This window comes from Crocuta crocuta, unplaced genomic scaffold (genome assembly GCF_008692635.1).
Source record: "Crocuta crocuta isolate KB4526 unplaced genomic scaffold, BGI_CrCroc_1.0 scaffold175, whole genome shotgun sequence".
Classification (NCBI taxonomy): domain Eukaryota; kingdom Metazoa; phylum Chordata; class Mammalia; order Carnivora; family Hyaenidae; genus Crocuta; species Crocuta crocuta.
The window spans coordinates 3,332,577-3,355,127 of record NW_027530988.1 but is presented as its reverse complement, the minus strand read 5'-3'; the positions used below and the strand labels follow the sequence as shown (position 1 = coordinate 3,355,127).

At 45.8% G+C, this 22,551-nt stretch overlaps 2 protein-coding genes and 1 long non-coding RNA gene across 7 annotated transcripts in view; 2 read left to right on the top strand and 1 right to left on the bottom strand.

Moving 5' to 3' along the window:
* LOC144236785 (uncharacterized) overlaps nucleotides 1-22,551 on the bottom strand; it is a 159,642-nt gene that overhangs the window by 75,904 nt on the left and 61,187 nt on the right. The gene's annotated exons all lie outside the window — the stretch shown is intronic.
* On the top strand, nucleotides 6,880-9,222 carry LOC144236650 (granzyme B(G,H)-like). Its single transcript, XM_077770276.1, has 5 exons — nucleotides 6,880-7,072; nucleotides 7,321-7,471; nucleotides 7,708-7,843; nucleotides 8,029-8,292; nucleotides 8,634-9,222. The coding sequence occupies exons 1-5, from the start codon at nucleotides 7,018-7,020 to the stop codon at nucleotides 8,793-8,795; spliced, it is 768 nt and encodes a 255-aa protein (XP_077626402.1). The 5' UTR covers nucleotides 6,880-7,017; the 3' UTR covers nucleotides 8,796-9,222.
* Nucleotides 10,679-13,897, top strand: GZMH (granzyme H). Of its 3 annotated transcripts, none has more exons than XM_077770275.1 (5): nucleotides 10,679-10,917; nucleotides 11,953-12,139; nucleotides 12,643-12,778; nucleotides 12,983-13,240; nucleotides 13,637-13,897. In XM_077770275.1, exons 1-5 carry the CDS (start codon nucleotides 10,863-10,865, stop codon nucleotides 13,790-13,792), a joined length of 792 nt encoding a protein of 263 aa, XP_077626401.1. In that variant the 5' UTR covers nucleotides 10,679-10,862; the 3' UTR covers nucleotides 13,793-13,897. The 3 variants fall into 3 exon arrangements, with proteins under 3 accessions (XP_077626401.1, XP_077626399.1, XP_077626400.1); XM_077770273.1 differs by having other exon boundaries at nucleotides 10,680-10,917; nucleotides 11,992-12,139; XM_077770274.1 differs by lacking the exon at nucleotides 10,679-10,917 and adding an exon at nucleotides 11,188-11,244 and having other exon boundaries at nucleotides 11,992-12,139.

The following is a 22,551-nucleotide window of genomic DNA, read 5'->3' as shown; positions in this document are numbered from 1 at the left end:
AGAAGGCCAATAACACAATTGTGCTGTTTTCTGCTGCCTCTTCTTCCTCCTCCTTCCACCTCCCCCCTCAGCTCCGTGAAAAGTTCCTTCCAGCTCCCTCTCACTCACACCTGTCTCTCCAGAGCCTGCCCTTCTGCCGGGGCTGAAGCTGGGCACCATCAGGAGAGAGCATGAACCTCTCTGGTCCTGAGGCTCAAGGAGCAGTTCTTACTTTCTCCCCCTGTTGTCTCTGGCAGGGAGGAGGGATAACAGCTTCCTTGTTGTGGGTCCTGGACACCACACTTGCACAGTCTCGGGCTCAGGCTCAAGGATATAGCCCCGCACTGGGAAGTGGAAGGGGGCTTTCTGAGCAGTACACCTCTCTCCCACAGCCAAGGAAGATGGCACAGAGTGGGGCTGGGTCTCTCGAGTAGCTCTTGATCCTCATCTCGACGGAGTTCCCATCCCTGACCTCTTCTGAGCTCAGGGGCCAGCTCAGCCTCTAGTCTCCTGGCCGCCCCTTCTTCTCCATACCTGAGAGTGTTCCATACCCTGGGAGTGTGCAGCAGTCACCAACTCCTGCCCCCTCCAGGCAGTACGGGTCTGAGCTGGCCCCTTCCTCATGTCCTGTCCACCTCGAACACCCCGAGTTCCAACAGGGCCTCGCTACTGAGATGTCAGCCCATCCACGCCCTCACAGAGGGGGGCATCTGAGGCACCTGGCCTGTGAAGGCAGCACACAGGGTCCATGGAGGACAGGGCTGGCAGTGGCTCTCCAGAACCCTGACCCCATCTATCACCCAGTAGGGGCCAGCACCACCCCTCACATCCAGCCCAGTGCCTCCCCATGTGCCCAGGGTCCCCAGATCCACCCCTCACATCCAGCCCAGTGTCTCCTCATGTGCTCAGGACCCCCTGATGTCTGCTCACTCAGTAGCCTGAGTCCCTCTCAACCTGTCCCTCTTGTCACTGCCAGCCTCTAGGCTAAGACTCCCTGCTGGCCATCCTGGGCTATAGCAGCCTTTTGACTTAGAAAGGGCTCCTCTCTGCAGTAGGGCTGGAAAGCACAATTTTTTCCATCAAACAACAAGCAAATGCTGATTGAGCACCTACTAAGTATCAGATATTGATTGGGAACATCCAGTAAACATAATGCAGGCTCTATCAATTAGCCCAGGTCAATCAGACACTATCAAACTTTGCCCAAATCACCTAACCCCTTCTCCCTCCTTCACAATGGTCCCCACAGACTATATCTCTATGGGAAGTCCACCTGAATTGAGAATTTGTATTTGTTCATTATTAGTATTAGTATTAGTATTATTAGTATTATTGTTGGTTACGGTCTGTATGGATGTTATCACATGTGACTCTAGAACAGCAGTGTATGGGATTTGGAAATGACTTTAGTCATTTGGCATCTAGACATGAAGTGACCAAACTGTTTACCGGGGCTTCCTCTTCACCTAGAGGATAGGGTAGCCTTATTTTCATTTGCTTCAAAAGCAGCAGGTATGAATGTCATTGTTTAGATTCAAATGGTAGGAAAAACCATATTATTTACATTTGCCCAAAGGCAATTTAAGTTTGATTCTGAAGACCCATCCAGTTGGATGGGTCAGAAAAGACCCCAGTAATGACCAAGTCCCTGCCTGTGCAGACTCAAACCAGAATCGGGTAGGCTCATGTGATCTGGAAAACATGGAGGATCACCTCTGCCCTTTAGGCCCATGGTTACTGTTGCATCCACAGAGCCCAAAGACTGCCTAGACTTTTCCACATTTGGAAGTTCGTGGCTTGGAGGCCACACATGGAGGATATGATTTTTTGCAAAACAAGGATCTCCCAGTGCGGGGCTCACCTCACCAGACACCTCTAGGAGCCACAGCCAAGGTCTTGCCACTAGTGTGGGCATTGCCTGGGACTGAGCCTAAGTTCTAGCTCTGGGCTGGAGGCTTAGCCCGCACGAAAAACACACATCAAAAACACACAATGCCATCCTCTTTTGTGACATGGGTTAAACACTCTGGGATCACGTAACCCTCAAGGGCATGCCCTTTCACATCTTATGCACAAAACCTGAAGCAACACAAGCTCTTAACAACCTCGGGTACTTTTGCAAGAGAAGAGCGATGAGATCACCCAGCTTCTGATTTGGAGCTGAAAAAAAAATCCCTGCATCCAAAGCATATGAAGGACCTGGTTCCTTAATGGACAAAGACAGAAAGGAGGGGTGCCTGGGTGACACAGTTGATAGAGCATCTGACTCTTGATCTCCACTCAGGTCATGATCTCAGAGTTCATGGGTTCATGAGTTTGAGGCCCACATCATGCTCTGCATGGATGGTGAGAGCCTTCTTGGGATTCTGTTTCTCCTTCTCTCTGATCCTCCCCCACTTGGTCTGTCTCTCTCTCTCTCTCTCTTTCTCTCTCTCTCTTTCTCTCTCTCTCGCAAAATAAATTTTAAAAATAAAGAAAAAAATGGGAAATACAAAAAGGAAAATGCAGAAAGCAAAATTAAAAATAGGATTTTTTAAAGTTGCCCAGCCACTTGCATATTCAGTTTACATGTTACAGTTACTTCGAGGAAATGGTTCTGTGGTTACAACAAGTTTGAGAACACTCGCTAGAGTCTCTCATCCTCCCTCAAGAGATGAGGAAGACACAAAGTACCAGAAAAAGATGACTGACTAAAGGGACCAGAGTCAGGACAGACCCTGGACTGAGCCCAGGCCTCCTGACAGCCAGGCCAGGAAGAAGCCTTACATGATGGGGCGCCTGGGTGGCTCTGTTGGGTAAGAGTCCAGCTCTTGATTTCGGGTCGAGTCATGATCCCCAGGTTCGTGGGATCGAGCTCTGAGTTGGGCTCTGCACTGACAGCAGCAGCCTTCTTGGGATTCTCTCTCTCTCTCTCTCTCTCTCAAAATATATAAGTAAACATTTTTTTCTAATTTTTTGTCAAAAGGAAGCCTGAGATGTTTTCTAATGCCCAGTCTGTGTTGAATTATTGGCATCCCTGAACAAAAGACCTGCTCAGACACCTCCCTGGAGAGAAAGCCTCTAGGCTCCTGGGGCAGCCATTTCTGGACAAGTATTCAAAACATCTGCCTCAGTAAAGCTGCAGTCTCCTCATGGGCACATTTGGATGGAAGCAGTTAAGCACCGTAAACATGCCAGTTCCTTCAAACCTCCTTTGTCTGGGGAAATATCCCCCAACCCCCAACTTGGAGAAAGCAATTCTTCCCTAACTTAAAAATCTCTGTAATGGGGGCGCCTGGGTGGCTTAGTCGGTTAAGCGTCCGACTTTCGCTTAGGTCATGATCTCGCGGTTCGTGGGTTCGAGCCCCGCGTCGGGCTCTGTGCTGACTGCCAGCTCAGAGCCTGGAGCCTGTTTCAGTCTGTGACTCCCTCTCTCTCTGACCCTCCCCTGCTCATGCTGTCTCTCTCTCTCTCTCTCTCCTAGAAATAAATAAAACATTAAAAAAAAATTTTTTTTTAAATCTCTGTAATGAAAATTAAGACATAAAACAAAATAAAATAACTCTTCCTCAAGGAAGTGCCCCTCATCCCCAAGATCTGCTCCCACCACCCTTCCTTCCCACACACCTACTGCAACAGTCGGGCCTCAGTGTGACCAGAGAGAAATGCAAAGCCAGCTCCTGGTAAGGGAGAGGCCTGAAGGAACGGCAAATCTTGCTCAGGTGTTTCAGGAAGTGTACTGAGATGGCTCGGCCTTCCATTACCATCTTTGTGGACTTAGAGAACTCACAGGTTTATTACCTATCTGTATCCCACATGGCTCTGCTTTTCATCACCCAGCATATTTCACCATGAAACAAGGGCAGCATGGGTTCCTTTCGTCAGAGGCCTATTCCTGGATGGCATTTCTCATCCCCAGAGTCTGGAAGTTCAGCGAGTCTCAGGGAGGACAAGGAAAGCCACATCCAAGCACATAATTGTCATACCGGGTCTGAGAAAGATCAAAAATTGCAAGTTGAAGGGAAAAGAGATACATTACTCTAGAGGAAACAACAAGAAGAATAACAAGGAGCTTCTCCCAGAAATAATAGAATCAGAAGACAGACAAATGACATTTTTTAAAGAGTTGAAAGAAAAAAAAAGAAATCAGCAACCAATTTCTAGAATTCAACCTGGAATTCTATATCCAGGGAAAATACTGTTAAAAGTAAAAGCAAAATGAAGTCATTTTCAGGAAAACAAAGGTGAGAGAACTGTTGCCATCAGAACTGCTTTGCAAAAAGCACAAAAAGAAAAGAAAAGGCTTTAGGCCAAAGGGAAAATGATCCCTGTTGAAAGCAGGAAGGGAAAAAGAGAAATAACAGTGTGAAATGTGACTGAATATAAAAGACTTTATGTGAACAGAAGACCATGGAGGAAGGAAAGAGGGGGAAAAATGTTAAAAACAGAGAGTGAGGGAGGCAAACCATAAGAGACTCTTAAATACAGAGAACAAACGGAGGGTTGATGGGGATGGGGGAGAGAGGGGAAAGTGGGTGATGGGCACTGAGGAGGGCACTTGTGATGAGCACTGGGTGTTGTATGGAAGCCAATGTGACAACAAATTATATTAAAAATATAATAAACACATTTTAAACTATAAAAAATAAGTAAATAAATAAAAGAAAAAAGAAAACATTTAAAAGACTTTATGTAAATATCTTTTAAAGATCACTGATTATTTAAGGCAAAATGCTTTAGGAATTATGGCATACCGTAAAATGTATGACAAAAATAACTCAAAGGTGGGGGGCGTTAAATGGAAACACATCATTACAAGGTTCTTAGGTGAAGTGTTATAACATTAATTCAAAGTAGATGGTGATATGTGAAGGGTCATATTGTAATCCTAGAGTAAATAAGATAATAAGTACAGGTATAAATAAAAGCCAACAAAGAAGACAAAATGGGCAGAAAAAGGACAAAAGAACAAAGAATGCATCATACCAATACAAATCAAATATCAATAAGATATTCTTCAGCCAACCCTTTCAGCAGCTCCATTAAATGTAAAGAGAGAGTAAATACTCTAAAGAACAGAGACTGATAGTCTAGATAAGAAAGTCAACACCAAATTTTGTACTGTTTGTAAGAGATACATTTTAAATATAAAAACACAGATAAGATGAAAGAAAAACTATAGGGAAAAAATATATATCTTGCAACACTAATTTAAAAAAAAGATCCCTGCCAATGGCGGGGGCTGTTTCATTTTAAAGGCAGCCCCTTCATGCCAAAGCCTGCCTCACTATACTCAACCATCTCTGATGAATTAAGCCGGACAGCCCCTCAGCGGAAGCCCCTGTCTGCTTACTTGAGCTCTGGTATCACCTACTAGGCCAGTCCCTTATGTGAACATCCTCCTCACACCACTTGGGCATCCACTTCCTGAGCTGGGCTGCCCTCCTCATCTCACATTTATTCTGCCATCCTAAGATGGGCTGCCCAGTGCGGGGCGTCCAAGCCCATGCAGGATGAGAAGCGTGTCCACAGAGGAGGCCTGGCGTGGGCACCTTCCTCATACGGGCTTGCATGCCATGCCATCTACTGGTTCCCTGTGGCTCCCCACCCTGCCAGAGTCACCATTGATTTTAGTGCTTCTCAAGAGACCTGGGATCAACATGGTTAGAAGCAATAATATTTTCACTTCCATGAGTCCCTTCTCTTTATCCATTATGGGGAGACGATTAGAACTTATTTAGCAAATGCTACAAGGATATGAGGAAGAAAGCTCTCCAGACAGTTGTGTGAGGATACTGTTCTAGCTCCCTGGCATTCATTCCCACTTCACGCAGTAGCAGTAACTCATATGAGAGAACCAACCTCTTCCATCCTCAATATATTTGGTTTGGACAGAGCACGCCCCAACCTGTCCAAAGGCAAGGGCCTCAACTGAGACCAATCAGTGGTTTCAAGTCCTCTGACCAACTCAACCTGCACCCAAAGCCATATGGCAGACTGTCCTTTGCTATGACTGCCACTGTGTCTCCCATCCCACAGGCTCTTCTTATATGACCGAAATACTCCTCCCCCTCAGAAGTGGTCCTATGCCCCTTTCCTTTCAATATGTGTCGAGGCTTTTGATTGCCCCAAGCAGCTGAATATGGTAGAATGGATGCCATGTGACCTCAAAGTCTAGGTAAAGAAAGAACACAGCTTCTGCCTGGCTCGACTGTGGGCACAAGCCTCCTCTGGGAAGCCAACCATCATGTTGCAAGGAAGACTAAACAAGCCCATGCAAAGACTATAGGAGAGGATCTCATAGAGAGGAACTGCCCAGTAGACAACCAGCACCAACCACTGGGCAGAGTGAGCCTTCAGGTGATCCCAGCCTCCAGGCTTCAAGCCTCTCCTGACACCAATGGGAGCAAAGGGGAGTTCTCCACACTAAACTCGGACCAACTTGCAGATTCATGGGAAAAATAAATGGTGCTTGTGGTGGTAGTGGTGGTGGTGTCATTGCTGTTGTTTTAAACCACTCAATTCTTTAAGAACTGGACCAAGCCCTCTTCAACATTACTCCTGCACCATTCTTTCTGTCCCTCCCTCTAACCATGGCCCTCAGCATCCTTATCAGATCACCAATGATTTTGTCTCTTCCACCAGAAGCAAGGAATCTCCCCTATAATACCCCTGAGTCTCACTCGAAAGGGGCTTCAATAAAAGATCGTTCTGACGATCTAATGAGAGCCAAGGAAGATGAGATGTTCTTGGACCTATCATCCTAAGGCTCATATTTCTGCTCCTCAGGGACTTGCTACTCTCTGATGCAACATTTTCAATCACCCTATCTGTAGCGGGTGGTTCCTGTTTTCAGCTGGTGTGGTTAAGATCTCCAATACTGATATGGTGTCCGATAAGTTATTTCACTCAGTCCAGGACTTGATCAGACAGCAGAAGGAGGCACTCAGAGGGCAGGAGCCTTACGTGATAAAGACCACAACACCAGAGAAGAACACCACGGTTAGAAGTCTAGGAGGGGGCGTCAGCAGCTCTGACCCAGGCTGCCTTCTTGAGGAGATGCAGCTACTCCTGCTCTTGGTGACCTTTCTTCTGGCCTCCGAGGCTGACGCAGGTGAGTGTCTGCAGCAGGACACAAGGAACAAGGACTCCTCTGCTGTTTGTCAGAGGGAAAATCTGAGTCTCGTGGGTCATGTCGCAAGCCAGGGAGGCTGCCTGAGGAAGCCTTCTGGGTTGCTTCTGGCTACTACAGACTGTGCTCTCTGCCACCCCAACTCCCACCTGCTGCAGTTTCTCCCCCTCAGCCCCTCTCCAGCCTGCAGCTTCATGAGCACAGCATGCAGAGTAGAAGTTTTCTTTCAGGGAAAATAATCGGGGGCCACGAAGCCAAGCCTCATTCTCGTCCCTTCATGGCATATCTCCGGATCCAGAATCCAGATAAAACCTGGAAAACCTGCGGGGGTTTCCTTGTACGTGAGGACTTTGTGTTAACAGCAGCTCACTGCAGGGGAAGGTGAGAAGCAGAGCCTGATTCTCCACCCTTCTGTTAAGAGGTGTTAACCATGAGGTTAACTCCCACCCAGTCTGGGCTGCCAAGAAGCACAGGGCACAGAAATGCTCAGCCCCGGGGCCCCATTCCCTGTAATTCCTCTCCAGACCCATCCTGCCCTGCCCCTAGCTGTCCTATACCCTCCAGGGCCCTGGGGCTGTACTTCCTGTGACCCCACCCCAACCCTACTCTGTGTCCAGCTCCATCACCGTCATCCTGGGGGCCCACAACATCAAGAAGCAGGAGACGACCCAGCAGAGCATCCCCGTGGGAAAAATCATCCCTCACCAAGACTATAATTCTGAAACCTTTCTCAATGACATCATGTTACTGCAGGTAGGGCCCTCACTCCACTGGTTCCTGGACACGTTATTCCTATATTCCCTGAGACCTCATTCCTGTCCCTCCTTCCCACTATGACCTTCTCACTCGCCCTGAGCTCTGAAGATGGCAACGCCATGACTGTCCCCGGGCTCTTTGTGAGCCATCTGTAGATGACAATGCTGTTCCTTGGCACTCAGCTGAAAAGGAAGGCCAACCTGACCACGTATGTGAGCCCACTCAGGCTGCCCAAGAGGAGGATGTTGGTGAGGCCAGGGATGGTGTGCAGTGTGGCCGGCTGGGGGAGACTCAGCGCGAACAGCCTCTCTGGGGCAGAGAAACTGCATGAGGTAGAGCTGGAAATCCAGAAGGACAAGCAATGCACCTCCCTCTTCAAACACCGATATAACAGCACCACCCAGATGTGTGTGGGGAACCCAAGAAAGAGGAAGTCTTCTTTTAAGGTGAGATCCCCACCACTGTCCATGCCAAGCCCTGGGACAGCCGTGTTTTGAGAAGGGGCAGTGAGAACTAGCCGTGTCCTTATGTCCTCAGCCTTTCCGTCCAATCCAGTCTCCTGTCTTGTGTCCCTAGCAGGGGTGAGACACTGTCCCACATCTGCTTATGGGAAGAGGTTCTCTGAGGGAGAAGATAGAGGGGAGTGAGAGGCCCAGGCTGGAGCCCCAGGCCTCACCTGGCCCTGATCTCACCCACAGCCCCTAACAGAGACCACCTATCCCCAGGGGCAGCAGGGGCCCAGGACCAAAAGAAGGCCCAGCTCAGCCCTTCCTCTCTCTGCCCATAGGGAGACTCCGGAGGCCCCTTTGTGTGCAACAACGTGGCCCAGGGCATTGTCTCCTTTGGGAAAAAAGATGGGAGACCTCCACGTGTCTACACCAGGATCTCGAGCTTTATGCATTGGATAGAAAAAACAATGAGACCCTTCAGCCTGCAGGGACCAGACTGAGATGTCCCCAGGATCAATCCGTCCACCTTCTCTGGGGCAGAGGCCAGAACTGCATTGGGCAAAGGGGGTGGAGAGGAGGCTCCCAGGGACTTAATAAACTTCTGTCTCTAGTGGAAATTAGGTTCCTCCTTTATTCCCCAAAACAACATTCATTAGCTATGGCAACCATCTGTTCACATTCTCTAGAATAAAAAGGCATGCTGCTCTGATACCCAGTTCCTTCCAAATACACGCCCCCTGCCAGGCTCAGTGTAAGCTCCATCAGGGAAAGGGAGACACCGCCCCAGGGAAAATGACCCTCTTCTAGAGGACCCTCCTATCTCATCCATATGCCTTTCTACTTCATCCCACACCTACACCCCCACCCCATCCTACCCTAATATGGCAACATAAAGGAACCCACATTTGGAAGGAGACCACCTAAGAAGCTCTGAGATAGCCGACCACTTTTCCAGCCTAATAGAAATGGGCGAGAAGATTCTGGAAAGCTGTAGTTCAGCCCATGCAGCGTTCCCTCCCCAAATCAGAGTGGCAGCTTGGAGCCTGAGAAGTTTCAAGAGGGCCCTTCAGTAGTCTAAGTGCCAGCGTAGTCTAAGTGCCTGTCACAGCCTTGCCATGGTCCCAGAGCCCAGCACACCCTCTGGTGTCCTGCAACCCATCTTCCTTCCATGGGCTTGAATGACCTTCAGGGTGTTCTTCCATCTTGGTCTAATCCAGCCTCTTCCATCTAACACTGGTTCCGTGTGTGTGTGTGTGTGTGTTGTGCACGCGCGGGCACGTGTATATGTGAATGAATGTGTCTCCAAAGGAAGCATATTATAATAAAAAGTTCTTTTTCTAAGGTATCCTATTATTTCAAAGGTATCCTATAGCCTATATAGCTTATCGAGTAAATTTTTTCTTCCATTTTTCAACAATCTCCAAGTCTCTTACATAAGAATGTATTCAGAAAAGTAATCTCATTTTATTTTTTTTAATAGTTTATTGTCAAATTAGTTTCCACATAACACTCAGTGCTCATCCCCACAAGTGTCCTCCTCCATGCCCATCCCCCCCTTCCCCCACATCCATCAGTCCTCAGTTTTTGTCAGCATTCAAGAGTCTCTCATGGTTTGCTTCTCTCCCTTTCCCCCACCATTTCCGCCCTTCTTCTCCCCCTTGTTCCTCCGTCAAGTTCCTCCTAATCCTCCTATACGTGCAAACATATGATATTTGTCCTTCTCTGCCTGACTTATTTCGCTCAGCATAACACCCTCAAGGTCCATCCATGTTAAGTAATCTCATTTTAAACACACCCACCTTAGGGGTGCTTGGGTGGCTCAGTTGGTTAAGCCTCTACCCTCGATTTCGGCTCAGGTCATCATCTCACAGTCCTGATCCACACTGACAGCCCAGAGCCTACCTGGGATTCTCTCTCTCTCTCTCTCCACTTCTCTCTTGCCCCTCCCACACTCATAATCTCTCCCTCTCAAAAGAAATAAACATATAAAAAATAATAATTAAAAAAATAAAACACCCACCTAAGAGAAGGCAGCCTGGAAAGAAGTGGTTTGTTAAATGTTTGCCATTGATGAGCGTGCTTAGACTGTGGGAAAAGGTACACTCAGTGCAGATTCTTGGTCTGCTCCTGGTGACCATCAGCATCTCAAGGCATGAGCCATGTCTCTCATCTCCCTGGATCTAGCAAGCTAAACAATTATTCAGGATTTCCTCACAATGGAAAAAGAGCCAGGAGCCGAGAAATAAACACATTCTTGTCTCGATTCAGTCATAGAGGGGCTTCTAAGGAACCAGCCCTTCTGTGGGCTCTAGTTCGAGCTATCACTTTCTTGTTCTTTCTTCTCATTTTCCCCTCATGACTCAGCAGTGGGAGTATAAGTGGGAAGGCTGTAGCATTGTCACCCAGCCCAAGAAAACCACTTCATATGATGACGCCCAGCTCTACACGAATACAAGTCAAGGAGGCCTAGATGGTCAGTGAGCCCCCCATCTTTCATTCCCCTTGGGGCTGTGTATCTGGAAGGAAGAAAGACGGGCAGCTCTGACCTGGGCAGAACTTCAGGGAAGATGCAACCACTTCTGCTTTTGCTGGGCCTTCTGTTGCCCCTTGAGGCCAGGACAGGTGAGTGACCATCCCCATTCCAGAGGCCTGAGCCCATCCTACAAAGCCCCCTGTAGTCCTGACTCTTCTGCGCAGTGCAGTCCGGAATTTGAGCCCAGCGACTTCCTGAACCCCAGCTCCTATCTGAAACCAAGACTAACAGGTCTGATGCTCCACAGACACACTCAACAAGGATGGCCAGAAGGAAGGGTGTTCACTAGAAGGTTTGGTAAGGGTTAGCCTCTCTCTTATAGCTTGGAAAGTGGGTTGTTCAAAGAAAGACATTTGACAGAAGATATGAAACTACGAAAAACAGGCTTTAAAATTCCTCGCTCTAACCCAGGAAAGGTAAGCTCAGACAAACCAGCTGCAGCAGTGGGTGTTATCCCTGGGCCCACCTTCAAAAGCCAGTTAAATTTCTCAGTGCTCTCCACCTGTTCAATCCTGCCCAGGGGAGAGTGATCCCAGCAGCAGCTAGATGACTGCCTCCCAAGCTCAATCCCAGGCCTGTGCAGCCCATCCCAGCACCATCCACCTCTGCCTTCCCAGGCCCTCGACTGCTCCACTGCCTTTGACAGTGCCCTCTCTAATTCCTGTGGCCTTGAATCCCACCATCCCAATCTCTACCCAACCTCAGCCAAAACTAATTGAAGGCCATTCATTGATGCAACTTAAAAATGTCTGCTGAGACCTTAGGATGTGTAAGGCCATGTGGAACATGAGAATATTAGAGAGTCCAACTCCATAAAGGCATAGGTAGTTTATTAGAAAATGGCACCCATCAGGATGTTAACAGAGGCTCAGAGGGGCCCGGGAGACTCACTGAGAAAGAAGGCATCAGGGGAGTCCTGTCCACAATACCCTGAGATTCCACCATCTTGAAGATAGATCTTCTCTCCCCCACACACATGTGTGAGGTAGGATGTGGAGAACAAGCACTGCCCCCTTCTCAGGGGGGTTATGAGGCTTGAGGTTCAGCAAAGGTCCTCTGGCTACAAGGAGAACCTGAGAAGACCCTCAATCACCACCTTCCTAAGCTTTCCCTCCTGACCACAGCAGCTGCCAGTTACCCCACTCACCAGCCTTTTCTTTCAGAGGAGATCATCGGAGGCCATGAGGCCACGCCCCACTCCCGGCCCTACATGGCATTTGTCCAGTTTCTGGACAAGGACAGTAAGAAGAGGTGCGGTGGTACCCTTGTGAATGAGGACTTTGTTCTGACGGCTGCTCACTGCTTGGGAAGGTGAGGGGCAGAGACCGCTAGGGGGACCCCTGCCCTTTCCCTTGGGGCTGCAGCCCAGGGAAGCATCCCCGGCTCCTGGTCATTCAAAAGCTCATATGAGAGCTCATCAAAAGAGCCTGCTGAGAGCACAGCTGGGGCAGCTAAAGGCTGAGACCCAGGACAAGTGAGCCTTTAGTCGGAGGGTCAGATGTGAGAGTAAGTGGCACAGTGGATAGAGACGGACCACGCCAGGCAAATAAAGCAGCAGTGGAGGATGGAAGCATGCATTAGCGCCAAAATGCAAACTCAGAGTAATTTCATCATATTGCTTCAGAACAGAAGACAGCTCCCAGAAGCCCTGCCCTCAGTGTCATTGAAAAACAGAGAATCCAGGACCCATCTGCCACCTCGATGTCCTCCCACCCACCCCAGTGCTGCCCACCCCAGCTGCACCTGCCCTTCATGGCTCCTGGGCTGTTTCCTGTGACCCCATCCCCCCACCCCCCACTCTGCTCTCCATGCAGCTCCATCAACATCACCCTGGGGGCCCACAACATCAAGAAGCAGGAGAAGACCCAGCAGATCATCCCCGTGAAGAGAGCCATCCCCCACCCAGACTATAATCCAAAGAACTTGGCCAATGACATCATGCTACTGCAGGTAAGGAGGCCTCCCCGCTGCCCTTGCTCTTCTGGGTCCACACTGTCTCTCCTCCCACTGGGACTTGACCCCTCCCTCCTTCCCTTCCTGGCCGCCTGACCAGTCCCAGTGGCTCAGGGGAGAGAGAAGACCGGACAGCCGCATCGGGGCACCCGGGCCCAGAGACCACTGGCTGAGCTGGCCTCTCTTGCTTCTTCCCATCAGCTGGCGAGAAAGGCCAAGCTGACTGCAGCTGTGAGGCCCCTGGGCCTGCCCAGGGGCAAGGCCCGGGTGAGGCCAGGACAGGTGTGCAGCGTGGCCGGCTGGGGACAGATGGCCACGGGCACTCTAGCAACCACTCTGCAGGAGGTAGAGCTGATGGTGCAGGAGGATTGGGAGTGCAGATTCCGCTACCGTGGCTATTACATCGGGGCCACCCAGATTTGTGTAGGAGACCCGAAGAAGATGAAGACCGGCTTCAAGGTCAGGCTTCCAGCATCTACCTAGACAGGCCCCAGGAGGTCTTGGGGACCTGGGGAGGTCCCAGGTATGGGAATGGCCATGCCTTCATGCCTCAGCCTGAGAGCCTGGGCGGCTGGGTCCACAAATCCAGTCCTCAGCTCCTCACCCCCTCCAGTACACTCAGTTTGGGGAGGAAGGCTCAGTCTCCTCATGGCAGCCATATCACCCGAGTTTCCTGGGTAGTGCTGGAAAGAACAGTCACTGGCTGTCTGGGGCCCAGGGACCAAGAGAGGGGACAAGGACTCCCCAGGGTCCAATCTCCCATGCAGCCCCTAACACAGACCTCCATCCCCAGGGCTGTGGGGAGGGCAGGACCACCAGAAGGCCAGCCCAGTCCTTTCTCTCTCTGCCCCACAGGGGGACTCTGGGGGCCCTCTTGTATGTAACAAGGTGGCCCAAGGGATTTTCTCTTATGGAAACCTGGACCGGACACCTCCAGGGGTCTTCGTCAAGGTCTCACACTTCTTGCCCTGGATAAAGAGAACACTGAAGCACCTCTCCAGGCAGGCGTGAGGCTGACCTTCCTCCGTGCTTGGCCACCTTTCCTGGAGCAGAGGAAAGAATCCCCTGAGGCTGGGAGGGAGGGGAGTGGGCATTTCAGGGCCATAATAAATAGATCTCTAGAGTGAGTGTGCCTGCAGTCTTATTTATTCACTGAACCACTTTCAGTATGTAGCAACACTGCTGCAGGCAGACTTCTGCTGTCAATTCTGGGTTTTGCTTTCTCCTTTCTCCCCAAGCCCTCTATCCTCCCTAAACCCTTTGCTACATAGTTTCTCATCAATTTCTCAATAACACCTCCTTGGGGCTTAGTCCTCTGCAAGGGTCCAGCCCAAACTCTGTTATAAAAGGACAATCCTCTCTCCCCAAAAACTATCTTCTCTGGGCCATAGAAATGTCATAACTTCTCTAAGCCAACCACCATCACCAACCCCACAATTTGGTCAGTAGAAAGGGAATTACTCCAGGGGGCATGCCACAAGCATTGTTTCCTGTCTCCAGGGGGCATCCTTATGGGGCAGTGGAGGCAAGTTTCTCCTACAGCCAGGACTTTCTGCAGCTTAGGAGCCTGAGATGCGCCCCCAGCCCCACCCAGGTTTCACTTCTCTGCCCTGCCCTGTGCCCAGCACTAAATTCAGTCAACCTTCCTCCTTGGCTGACCATCCCACAACAGCCTCTGTTTTCCATCTTGCCACATCTGAGCTGCCAACCCACCCAATGCCCCTCCGAGAAGCAGTACCCACTTCCCAATGGGTAGGACCCGCTGATTCCCTCAGTCCAAACCAGTACCTCCCAGGAAGGAGTTTAGCCACCATAGCCTGTGGAGTCACTCACTCAACAGCCTCAGCCCCATTCAGCCTGGCCTAGTCTCAGGACCCAGACTCCCCCTGCTGGTAACCTGGGTTATGTCAGCTTTGTGAGACAGGGCTGGGGAGGCTGGGCTGTATAGTATCACATTGCCATCCATCAATACGTCAAATGTTGATCTCTCTCTTAGTGCCAGTCATATAACAGTCTCTGTCCCTGCAACTGGGAAACTTACAGTGATGACAAATTTCTCCTAAATTGCCCTGGTTTCTCTCCTTCCACCAAGCAGTTCAGTTTGGCACATACGATTTTTTTTTTTTAGAATCCACAGGAAAGCTTGTCTCTCTCTCTCTCTCTCTCTCTCTCTCTTTTTTTTTTAATGTTCATTTTAATTTTGAAAGACAGAGCACGAGCTGGGAAGGAGCAGAGATAGCAGGACTGAAGATCCATAGTGGGCTCTGTGCTGACAGCAGAGCCTGATATGGGGCTTGAACTCATAAACCATGAGATCATGACCTGAGCCAAAGTCAGACATTCAACCAATTGAGCCACCTAGGTGCCCCAAGAAAGCTTGTCTTGAAAATAATTGAAATCCCTAAACTTTATCTGTATTGCAACTCACAATTTCACAGGGATGACTTTGTTTGGTTCCAGAAAGGCAATGTGAAGTTGGAAGAAAGTTGGAGACCCACAGGTCCTCAGGTTTCTAACCTATGCACAATAGAGGCTGTGCCCAGAAGTAAGGGAGGGAGAGAGGGAGAAAGGGCGGCCTTATTTTTATTTCACCTGTAGAAGACATGAACTTCAGTCCACAAACCCATGAAATGCCACATTTCAGGTGGAAGATAGTTCACTGTGACCAGACAACCTTATTTTAGGGTCCCCTATCCTTCAAATACCACTAGTGAGTTGAAAGTTACAGAACAAATTCACAAATAGCTGAACAATTAGACAAACACTGAATCAAGCAGGACTTATGTCAAAATGAGAAAGAATTGGTGCACCTGGGTGGCTCAGTAGGTTAAGCGTCTTGATTAAACTCTTGATTTGGGCTCAAGTCATGATCTCATGACGGTGAGATCAAGCTCTGGGTCTGGCTCAGTGCTGGGCATGGAGCCTGCTTAAGATTTTCTCTCTCCTTCTCTGTCTGTCCCTCCCCTCCCCCACATGCATTCTCTTTCTTTCCCTCAAAAAAAGAAACAAAGAAACCAAGAACTTTGCTAAAAAGGAAACAAATAAATCACATAGATGTGAAAACAAAATCCAGCACATTGGAAAAAAAAGTGAAAAGCAAATAAAAGCCAATTATTCACACAAGACTGTCCCTATGTCCATCTGCCAAGTCTTCCCTGGGGCTCATAGCACAAGCAATAGCACAGATTAAAGCTGAATGCACAGATGGGGGTGAGCAAGAGAACAGTAGAAGGTGCATGAGCCAGGGGACAGCTCTGGGCACACTCTGAGGAGAAGCCATCACAGCTAAGAAATGTAGAGGCCTTGGAAAGTCAGCCATGAAGAGCTCCATGGAGCCCCAGGGTGGAAGCTTGAGCCAAGGGCAGAGTAGCCAAGGACCTCCACCATCAGGGGCAGAGGTGTGTGACCTTGAAGGACAGCCTTATGGGTCAGTTTTTCCCTTACACCTGATAGAAGCACTTGACACAGTATGACATATGTTAGGAAGAAAAACTATTACCTTACAATGACCGTAGCATCATGAAGACTAGGCTGCTGTTGATGTTCCCTTAAAATTTCTAAGTCAGTTCACACCTATTTCTCTCTCTTGCTTTTGTGATTTTTATTTCTAGAACTTAATCCTATATAAGGTTTAAAGTGTGTTAATGTGTGTGTATGTGTGTGTGTATGTGTATGTGTGTGCATGTAGGGAGGTTATTTAAAAGGTGTTCATTAATCACACCATTATTTAATAATGGCCTCAGACTGGAATCAGTATTAATGTTCAAAATAGGGAAATGGTAAATATGGCACATTTATATAATGTGTTCTGCAGTCATTGAAATCTACATTATCCACCATTCTAGAAAACTAGGCTAAGGAAACAAAAGAAAGAAAACTAAGCCAAAAACATTAATAGGCAAGTTATTTTAAAAAAAAAAGTTGGTACGTGTGTTAGTTAAGATAACCCTAACTATTCTACCAGATAAACTTTAGCATTTTAGTGACTCATACAATAGAAACCTATATCTTGCTCACCCACAGTCCGAAATGATTGTTCCTGGTACGTAATGCCTCTTTATACTCTCAAGTGTCCCAGCTGAGACGATAAATTACATGTGTGCCCATGATTAAGGAACCCAGGCTCAAGCTCCTAAAGACAGCCTCCAAGTTCCCCTTGTTAATCTGGGTCAAACCCAGGTAGGGAAAGAAACTAGATGATCAGGTGCAGAAGCGAGGCTCATTATAGGCCCCGTCTGAGAGGTACCCACACCATCTCCATTCACACCCCATTTGCTACAATAGTCACATAGTCACACCTAATTTCAAGTGAGGCTGGAAGGCTGGATTCACCCAGGTACTCTGGAAGAAAAGAAAATTGTTTTGCTAAACTGCTAGCTCGCCTCTACCACAATATGTTATAGTGTTCGCTGTTTAAAAGGATCATGGGCCCTAAATTTTGTTCTACCTATAAAACTAATATACACCGATGACCGGAAAAAAAAAGGATAATATAAAGGTGAAAAGAAGAGTCATAAAATGATTATTCTGGCTGTTGCTTTTTTTTTAACAGAATTAGTATCAAATTGTATACATCATTTCACATTCTACTTTTCCCACTTAATATTAGGTGATGCAAAGTGCTCCATGTCACTAAGCAGTCTTATAAAACATGCTATTTAATGACCAGATAGTATTTCATCCCATGGATATAATAGAATTAACATTACTGATCTCCTATTGTTGAATAGTTGGGTGATCTGAACATTTGGGAAGAGAGTCTCGGGGTATATGTCCACCTCTACCTTTTTCTCACATTTACCCGGGGCCCCAGGGTCAGCCACTCTATCTCAGTAATATGCTTTTCTGCCAGGAAACACTGAGGTCCTCTTTTCAACTCTTTCTCTGCCACATCCAGGGTTTCCAGGTCCCTCTCTCCCTCAAACCACTCTGATGGGGAGATTGTATGCAGATCGATTGAGTTTCCTTTGTCACCTGCTCTTTCCTACTAGACCAAAACCCGGGCCAGCTCTTGCCAAGAAAGTGTCTCACTCCCAGCAGACACATGTGGTGGGAAGACAACAGTGCAGAGACAGCCTTCTCCCAGTACTGAAGCTCCACAAAACAATCACCAGCTCATCAGGAGAATCTTCCCAAGGAGCTTCTAGTCTGTCCTTCTAAGTGTGATATTAGGGCAGCCCTAAGAATGTCCAGAACGTCTCCATAGTACATAGGTCTCCTACAATGACAAGGGCAACCAGATTGGTTTCTGACCAGGTCAGCATCAAAGGGAGGGAGAGGGAAGTGTCGCAGCCTCAGCAAGCAACTGCCTGCCCAGAACTTTGCATTTTGTTGGTATATGGGGCCCAGGACGGAGGTGGGAGACATCCTACTTTAATGTCCCAACATCCCAGAGGAGAAAAAATTGTAACTGACGGAAATGTAATAAAACAGTCAAATGCAGATGTAACCATCTAGGAATATTGTGAAATGTATCACAGCCATGTTTGTACAAATATCACAGTTTTTATTAAAAGGGAAAATCAAAACATTAAAAACAGCTGTGCCCCCATTTATTCTCCAACATTCGGTTCTCTGTCCAAATGTTCTCTCTAATCCCCAACTACTAGCAAACAGACTTTTAAGAAATTTTTATTGCAAAATATATACACATGAAAAGCACACTTAGAGAATGAAGGCCAAGTTTCAGAAAGCCCCCATGTGTCTCTTCCTGCTAAAAATGCCCTCTCTGCCCTCCAACCCCAGAATTAACTTACCACTGTGACTTTTGTGAGAACCACTTCCCTGCTTTGCATCATGCTCTTACCACCTATGGATGCATTTGTATCCAAAATAGTTTCATTTTCACAGTGAATATAGTCTTTCCGGGCCTTTTCTCTCAACATTATGTCTGTAAGACTTATTTGTGGAACTGCATGTGGTATCAGTTACTTATTTTCATTGATATGCAATATTACATTATATAAATATGCGAAGGTTTGATGTTTGTGCTGCAGTTGCTAAGTCTTTTAAACGATTCCAGTCTGGGGCTTTCATGAATAATGCTGCTATGATCTATTTGGAGATATATCTGGTGGAAATGTTCACATGTTTCTCTCAAGTATATACTTAGGAAAAGAGCCAACCTGGTGACTATAACCAGTATATCCCTGTGATTTAAACTGGTTGGTTCTCTGGTATTGACGGAGAGTAATGTCTTTTCATATGTTTGTTGGCCACTTGGATTTCTTCTTTTTTCAGATGAAGCTATTCAAGTCTTTTGCCCATTATTCTAGTGAGTTGTCTTTTTCATATTGATTTATAGAAGTTCTTTATATAATTGGAATGTAAGTTCTATGTTTGTTATAAGCATCTATGACCCTCTACAAATTGTCTTCGTTTCCTCTTGATTTTAATGTATCAGTTCATCATTCCTTTTCTTTATGATTAGTGTTTTTACATATAAGATTTAAAATTTTTATGTTTATTTATTTTTGAGAGAGAGAGAGACTATGTGAGTGAGGGAGAGGCAGACACAGACTGCAAATCAGGCTCCAGGCTCTGAGCTGTCAGCACAGAGCCTGATGTGGGGCTCGAACTCACGAACCATGAGATCATGACCTGAGCCAAAGTCGGACACTTAACCGACCCAAGTGCTCCACATATAAGATTTAAAATCATGGGGCATCTGGGTGGCTCAGTCGGTTCGTCAGTCGACTTCGGCTCAGGTCATGATCTCACAGCTTGTGGGTTGGGGCCCCTTGTCAGGCTCTGTGCTGACAGCTTGGAGCCTAGAGCCTGCTTCAAATTCTGTGGGTCCCTCTCTCTCTGTACCTCCCCTGCTCACACTGTCTCTCAAAAAATAAATAAACACTAAAAAAAATTTTTTTTAATAAAATCTTTACCTATCATGAAGATTTTGTTACACTGTATTTTCAAATCATTACGCTTGTATCCATAATCCACTGAAAATGGAATTTTGGATATGGTATGTGATAAAATGGTCATGTTTTTTGTTTTTGTTTTTATTTTTGTTTTTGTGGTGTCTGTAGGACACCATAAAGACATCTACTGTCCTGGCTGTATTTATCAGGGAGAAAAAAGAAAACAGTCTTTTCCCCACTGCTTTGCCATTAAAACTCCATTATAAATCAAGTGTCCATAGATCATATGTGTCCAAACATGTATATCAGTGTCCAAATGTGTATGGGATATCTATTCCCGGACTATCAGTCTATGCTTCTGTGCCCACATCACTACCACACTATCTTCCTTACTATGGCTTAATTTGCTGAAAGCATGACCTCCCATCCTGTTCTTCAGGATTGTCTTCGCTAGTGGCCATTTGTTTTTCCACATATGTTTAGAACTGATTAAGTTGTATGAAATACTTCTTGAATACAATGAGTCTACAGATCACTTTTAGAGAATTGATATTTTTATAATATTCAGTCTTCTAATCCACAAACATAGAATCTCTTTGTATTTGGGTTTTTGTTAAGTATCTCTTAATGCGACTTAATAATTTCCACCAAAGACATCTTGCACATCTTGTTTTAGATTTGTGTTTAGTTATTTGATAATTTCCATGCCATTTAAATATTATCTTTTCCAAAATTTCATATATTGCTATATATATTGAAATGTGATTAATTTTTAATGTTTACTTATTTATTTTCAGAGAGAGAGTGAGGAAGAGGGAGAGAGAGAGAGGGAGACAGAGTGCACAAGAGCCAGATGCAGCACTCGAACCCACAAACCATGAGACCGTGACCTGAACTGAAATCAAGAGTCAGACGCTTAACCAACTGAGCCACCCTGGCACCCGAGAAATGTGATTAATTTTTAAACTGATTTTGTGTCTAAGAAACTTATTAAACTATCTCATTAATTATAATCATCTATCTGTCAATTCTTTGGCATTCTCTATGTACACTATCATATCTTCAAACAATGACAGTTTTGTTTCCTTCTTTCTTGTCCCCTGTAACTTTCACTTCTATTTCCTGCCTAACTGCCCTAGCTAAAATCTCCAGTCTAACACTGAAGAGAAATGATAATTATGGGTACTCAGGTGTCCTTGTATTGTTTTGCTCTTGAACAAAAAGAATTCAACATTTCACCATTAAGTATAGGACTGCTCTGAAATTTTTGTAGATAACTTTTATCGGATTACATGCAACCATTTCTATTCATAGATTGCTAAGAATTTTTTTAATAATGAGGGTGATTGATTTCGTTTGCATCAGTATTCTGAAGTGATACTGCCTGTATTGTCTTCATTGGGTTTGGCCTCAACATTTTGCTAGTCTCATAAAGGAGATGGTAGCATCTACTCTCTAGAAGAAATTGTATAGTCTTCTTTGAATGTTTTGTAGAGATTTCCAGTGAAGCCATATGACTGTATAGCTGCCCTTAATGGAATATTTTTGATAACTGAACAATTTATTTAGTGTTTATAAGAACATGCAAATTTCTTGAGTATGTTTCATTAAGTTAAATTTTCTGATGATTTGTCAATTTCATGTAGATTTTGAAAATTACATAATGGTTCCAATGGTTTATAACATAGATATGATTTATATATATAAATATGTATACATGTATCTCCCAGAATCAAAACCTTTCTCAGTTATTGACAATATCTTCCTTCACTATGTAGCCTTACTTTTCACTACCTTAATACTGGCTTTGGCAATCAGAATTTCTGAAATTTTTATATAGGTCACTTTATCTTTTTTCCTTTGTAATTATAATTTATATTAGGGCTTTTTATGTCCTCTTTCATGATTTTTTTCCCTACCTTAAGTTTGTAAAAAAATTAATTCTCCTATCTTATCTACTAAAAGTTTTGGTTTATTACCTTGAAATTAATTTGTGGTATAGTGTTCAATAGCCAAGTTTCATCTTTCTTTGTTTATACTAGTAATTTTGCTATGCCTTATTTTCATCGTTAATCATTCTGAACTCATTTCTTATTTTTTCTGAGCTGTTTCAGGTTAGTAATTCTCTCTTCAGCTTTGTCTAATCTGTTATTAACTCTTTCCACTGCTACTTTAATTTTGATTATTACATTTTTCACTATTAGAAGTTGTATTAGCTCTTTTTCAAATGTTATGTCACTTTTTATAAGGTTCATGTTCCCTGTAGGGCTTTTAAAGCTTGTTTTTATTTCAGCATAATTGTCTTATTATCTGTACTTTATTATTCTAATACTATTATCCCAATAATTAAACTCGTTCTCTGTTCTTATTGTCTATTATTTCCTACTTCTGGTGTCTTATTTCTTTGCCTGTCCTCTTGTTTATATTTGACTATATGCTTGTCATTATACTTGAAAAATAATTTTTAGGTGTGAATCAAACCCTGGAATTAAGCGAATTTCCTCTAGATTTGCATTTGATTCCATCGGGCACTTTGGGACACAGTCCATAACCATATCAACGCAAGTTCAAGGTCTGAGATTCCATGAAAGGTCCAAGTGATTCCAAACTTTCACGAAATCACTTGCAAGGATGAGTTCATTACCTCTTCTTTTGTTACTTTGAGAGTATAGACTTTTAATGTCCCAGCTCATTGTGAAGAGGGTCTCTGATTGGACCTGGTTGTGTGGGGGTTGGGCTTTGATTTCTACACCCCTCACCTTATGTGGCCATCGAAGCAGAGCTTCGAATTTTGTAGGTTCAGCAAATTCCCTCAGAACAATAGTAGCAGCCTAACACCCATTATTCCTTCCTTTTCAGTGTGATAAACATTCCTGCAGTGGCAGTTCTTCGAGGTTTGTAAGGTTT

What these genes read in the sequence shown, in the direction of transcription:
- LOC144236650 (XM_077770276.1), top strand. Translation starts at nt 7,018, where the DNA reads ATGCAGCTACTCCTGCTCTTGGTGACCTTTCTTCTGGCCTCCGAGGCT. An exon ending in GGCCTCCGAGGCTGACGCAG is followed by an intron (nt 7,073 to 7,320) that starts GTGAGTGTCTGC and finishes GTTTTCTTTCAG; the next exon opens with GGAAAATAATCGGGGGCCAC. An exon ending in ATGACATCATGTTACTGCAG is followed by an intron (nt 7,844 to 8,028) that starts GTAGGGCCCTCA and finishes CTTGGCACTCAG; the next exon opens with CTGAAAAGGAAGGCCAACCT.
- GZMH (XM_077770275.1), top strand. Translation starts at nt 10,863, where the DNA reads ATGCAACCACTTCTGCTTTTGCTGGGCCTTCTGTTGCCCCTTGAGGCC. An exon ending in GCTGCTCACTGCTTGGGAAG is followed by an intron (nt 12,140 to 12,642) that starts GTGAGGGGCAGA and finishes CTCTCCATGCAG; the next exon opens with CTCCATCAACATCACCCTGG. An exon ending in AGATGAAGACCGGCTTCAAG is followed by an intron (nt 13,241 to 13,636) that starts GTCAGGCTTCCA and finishes TCTGCCCCACAG; the next exon opens with GGGGACTCTGGGGGCCCTCT.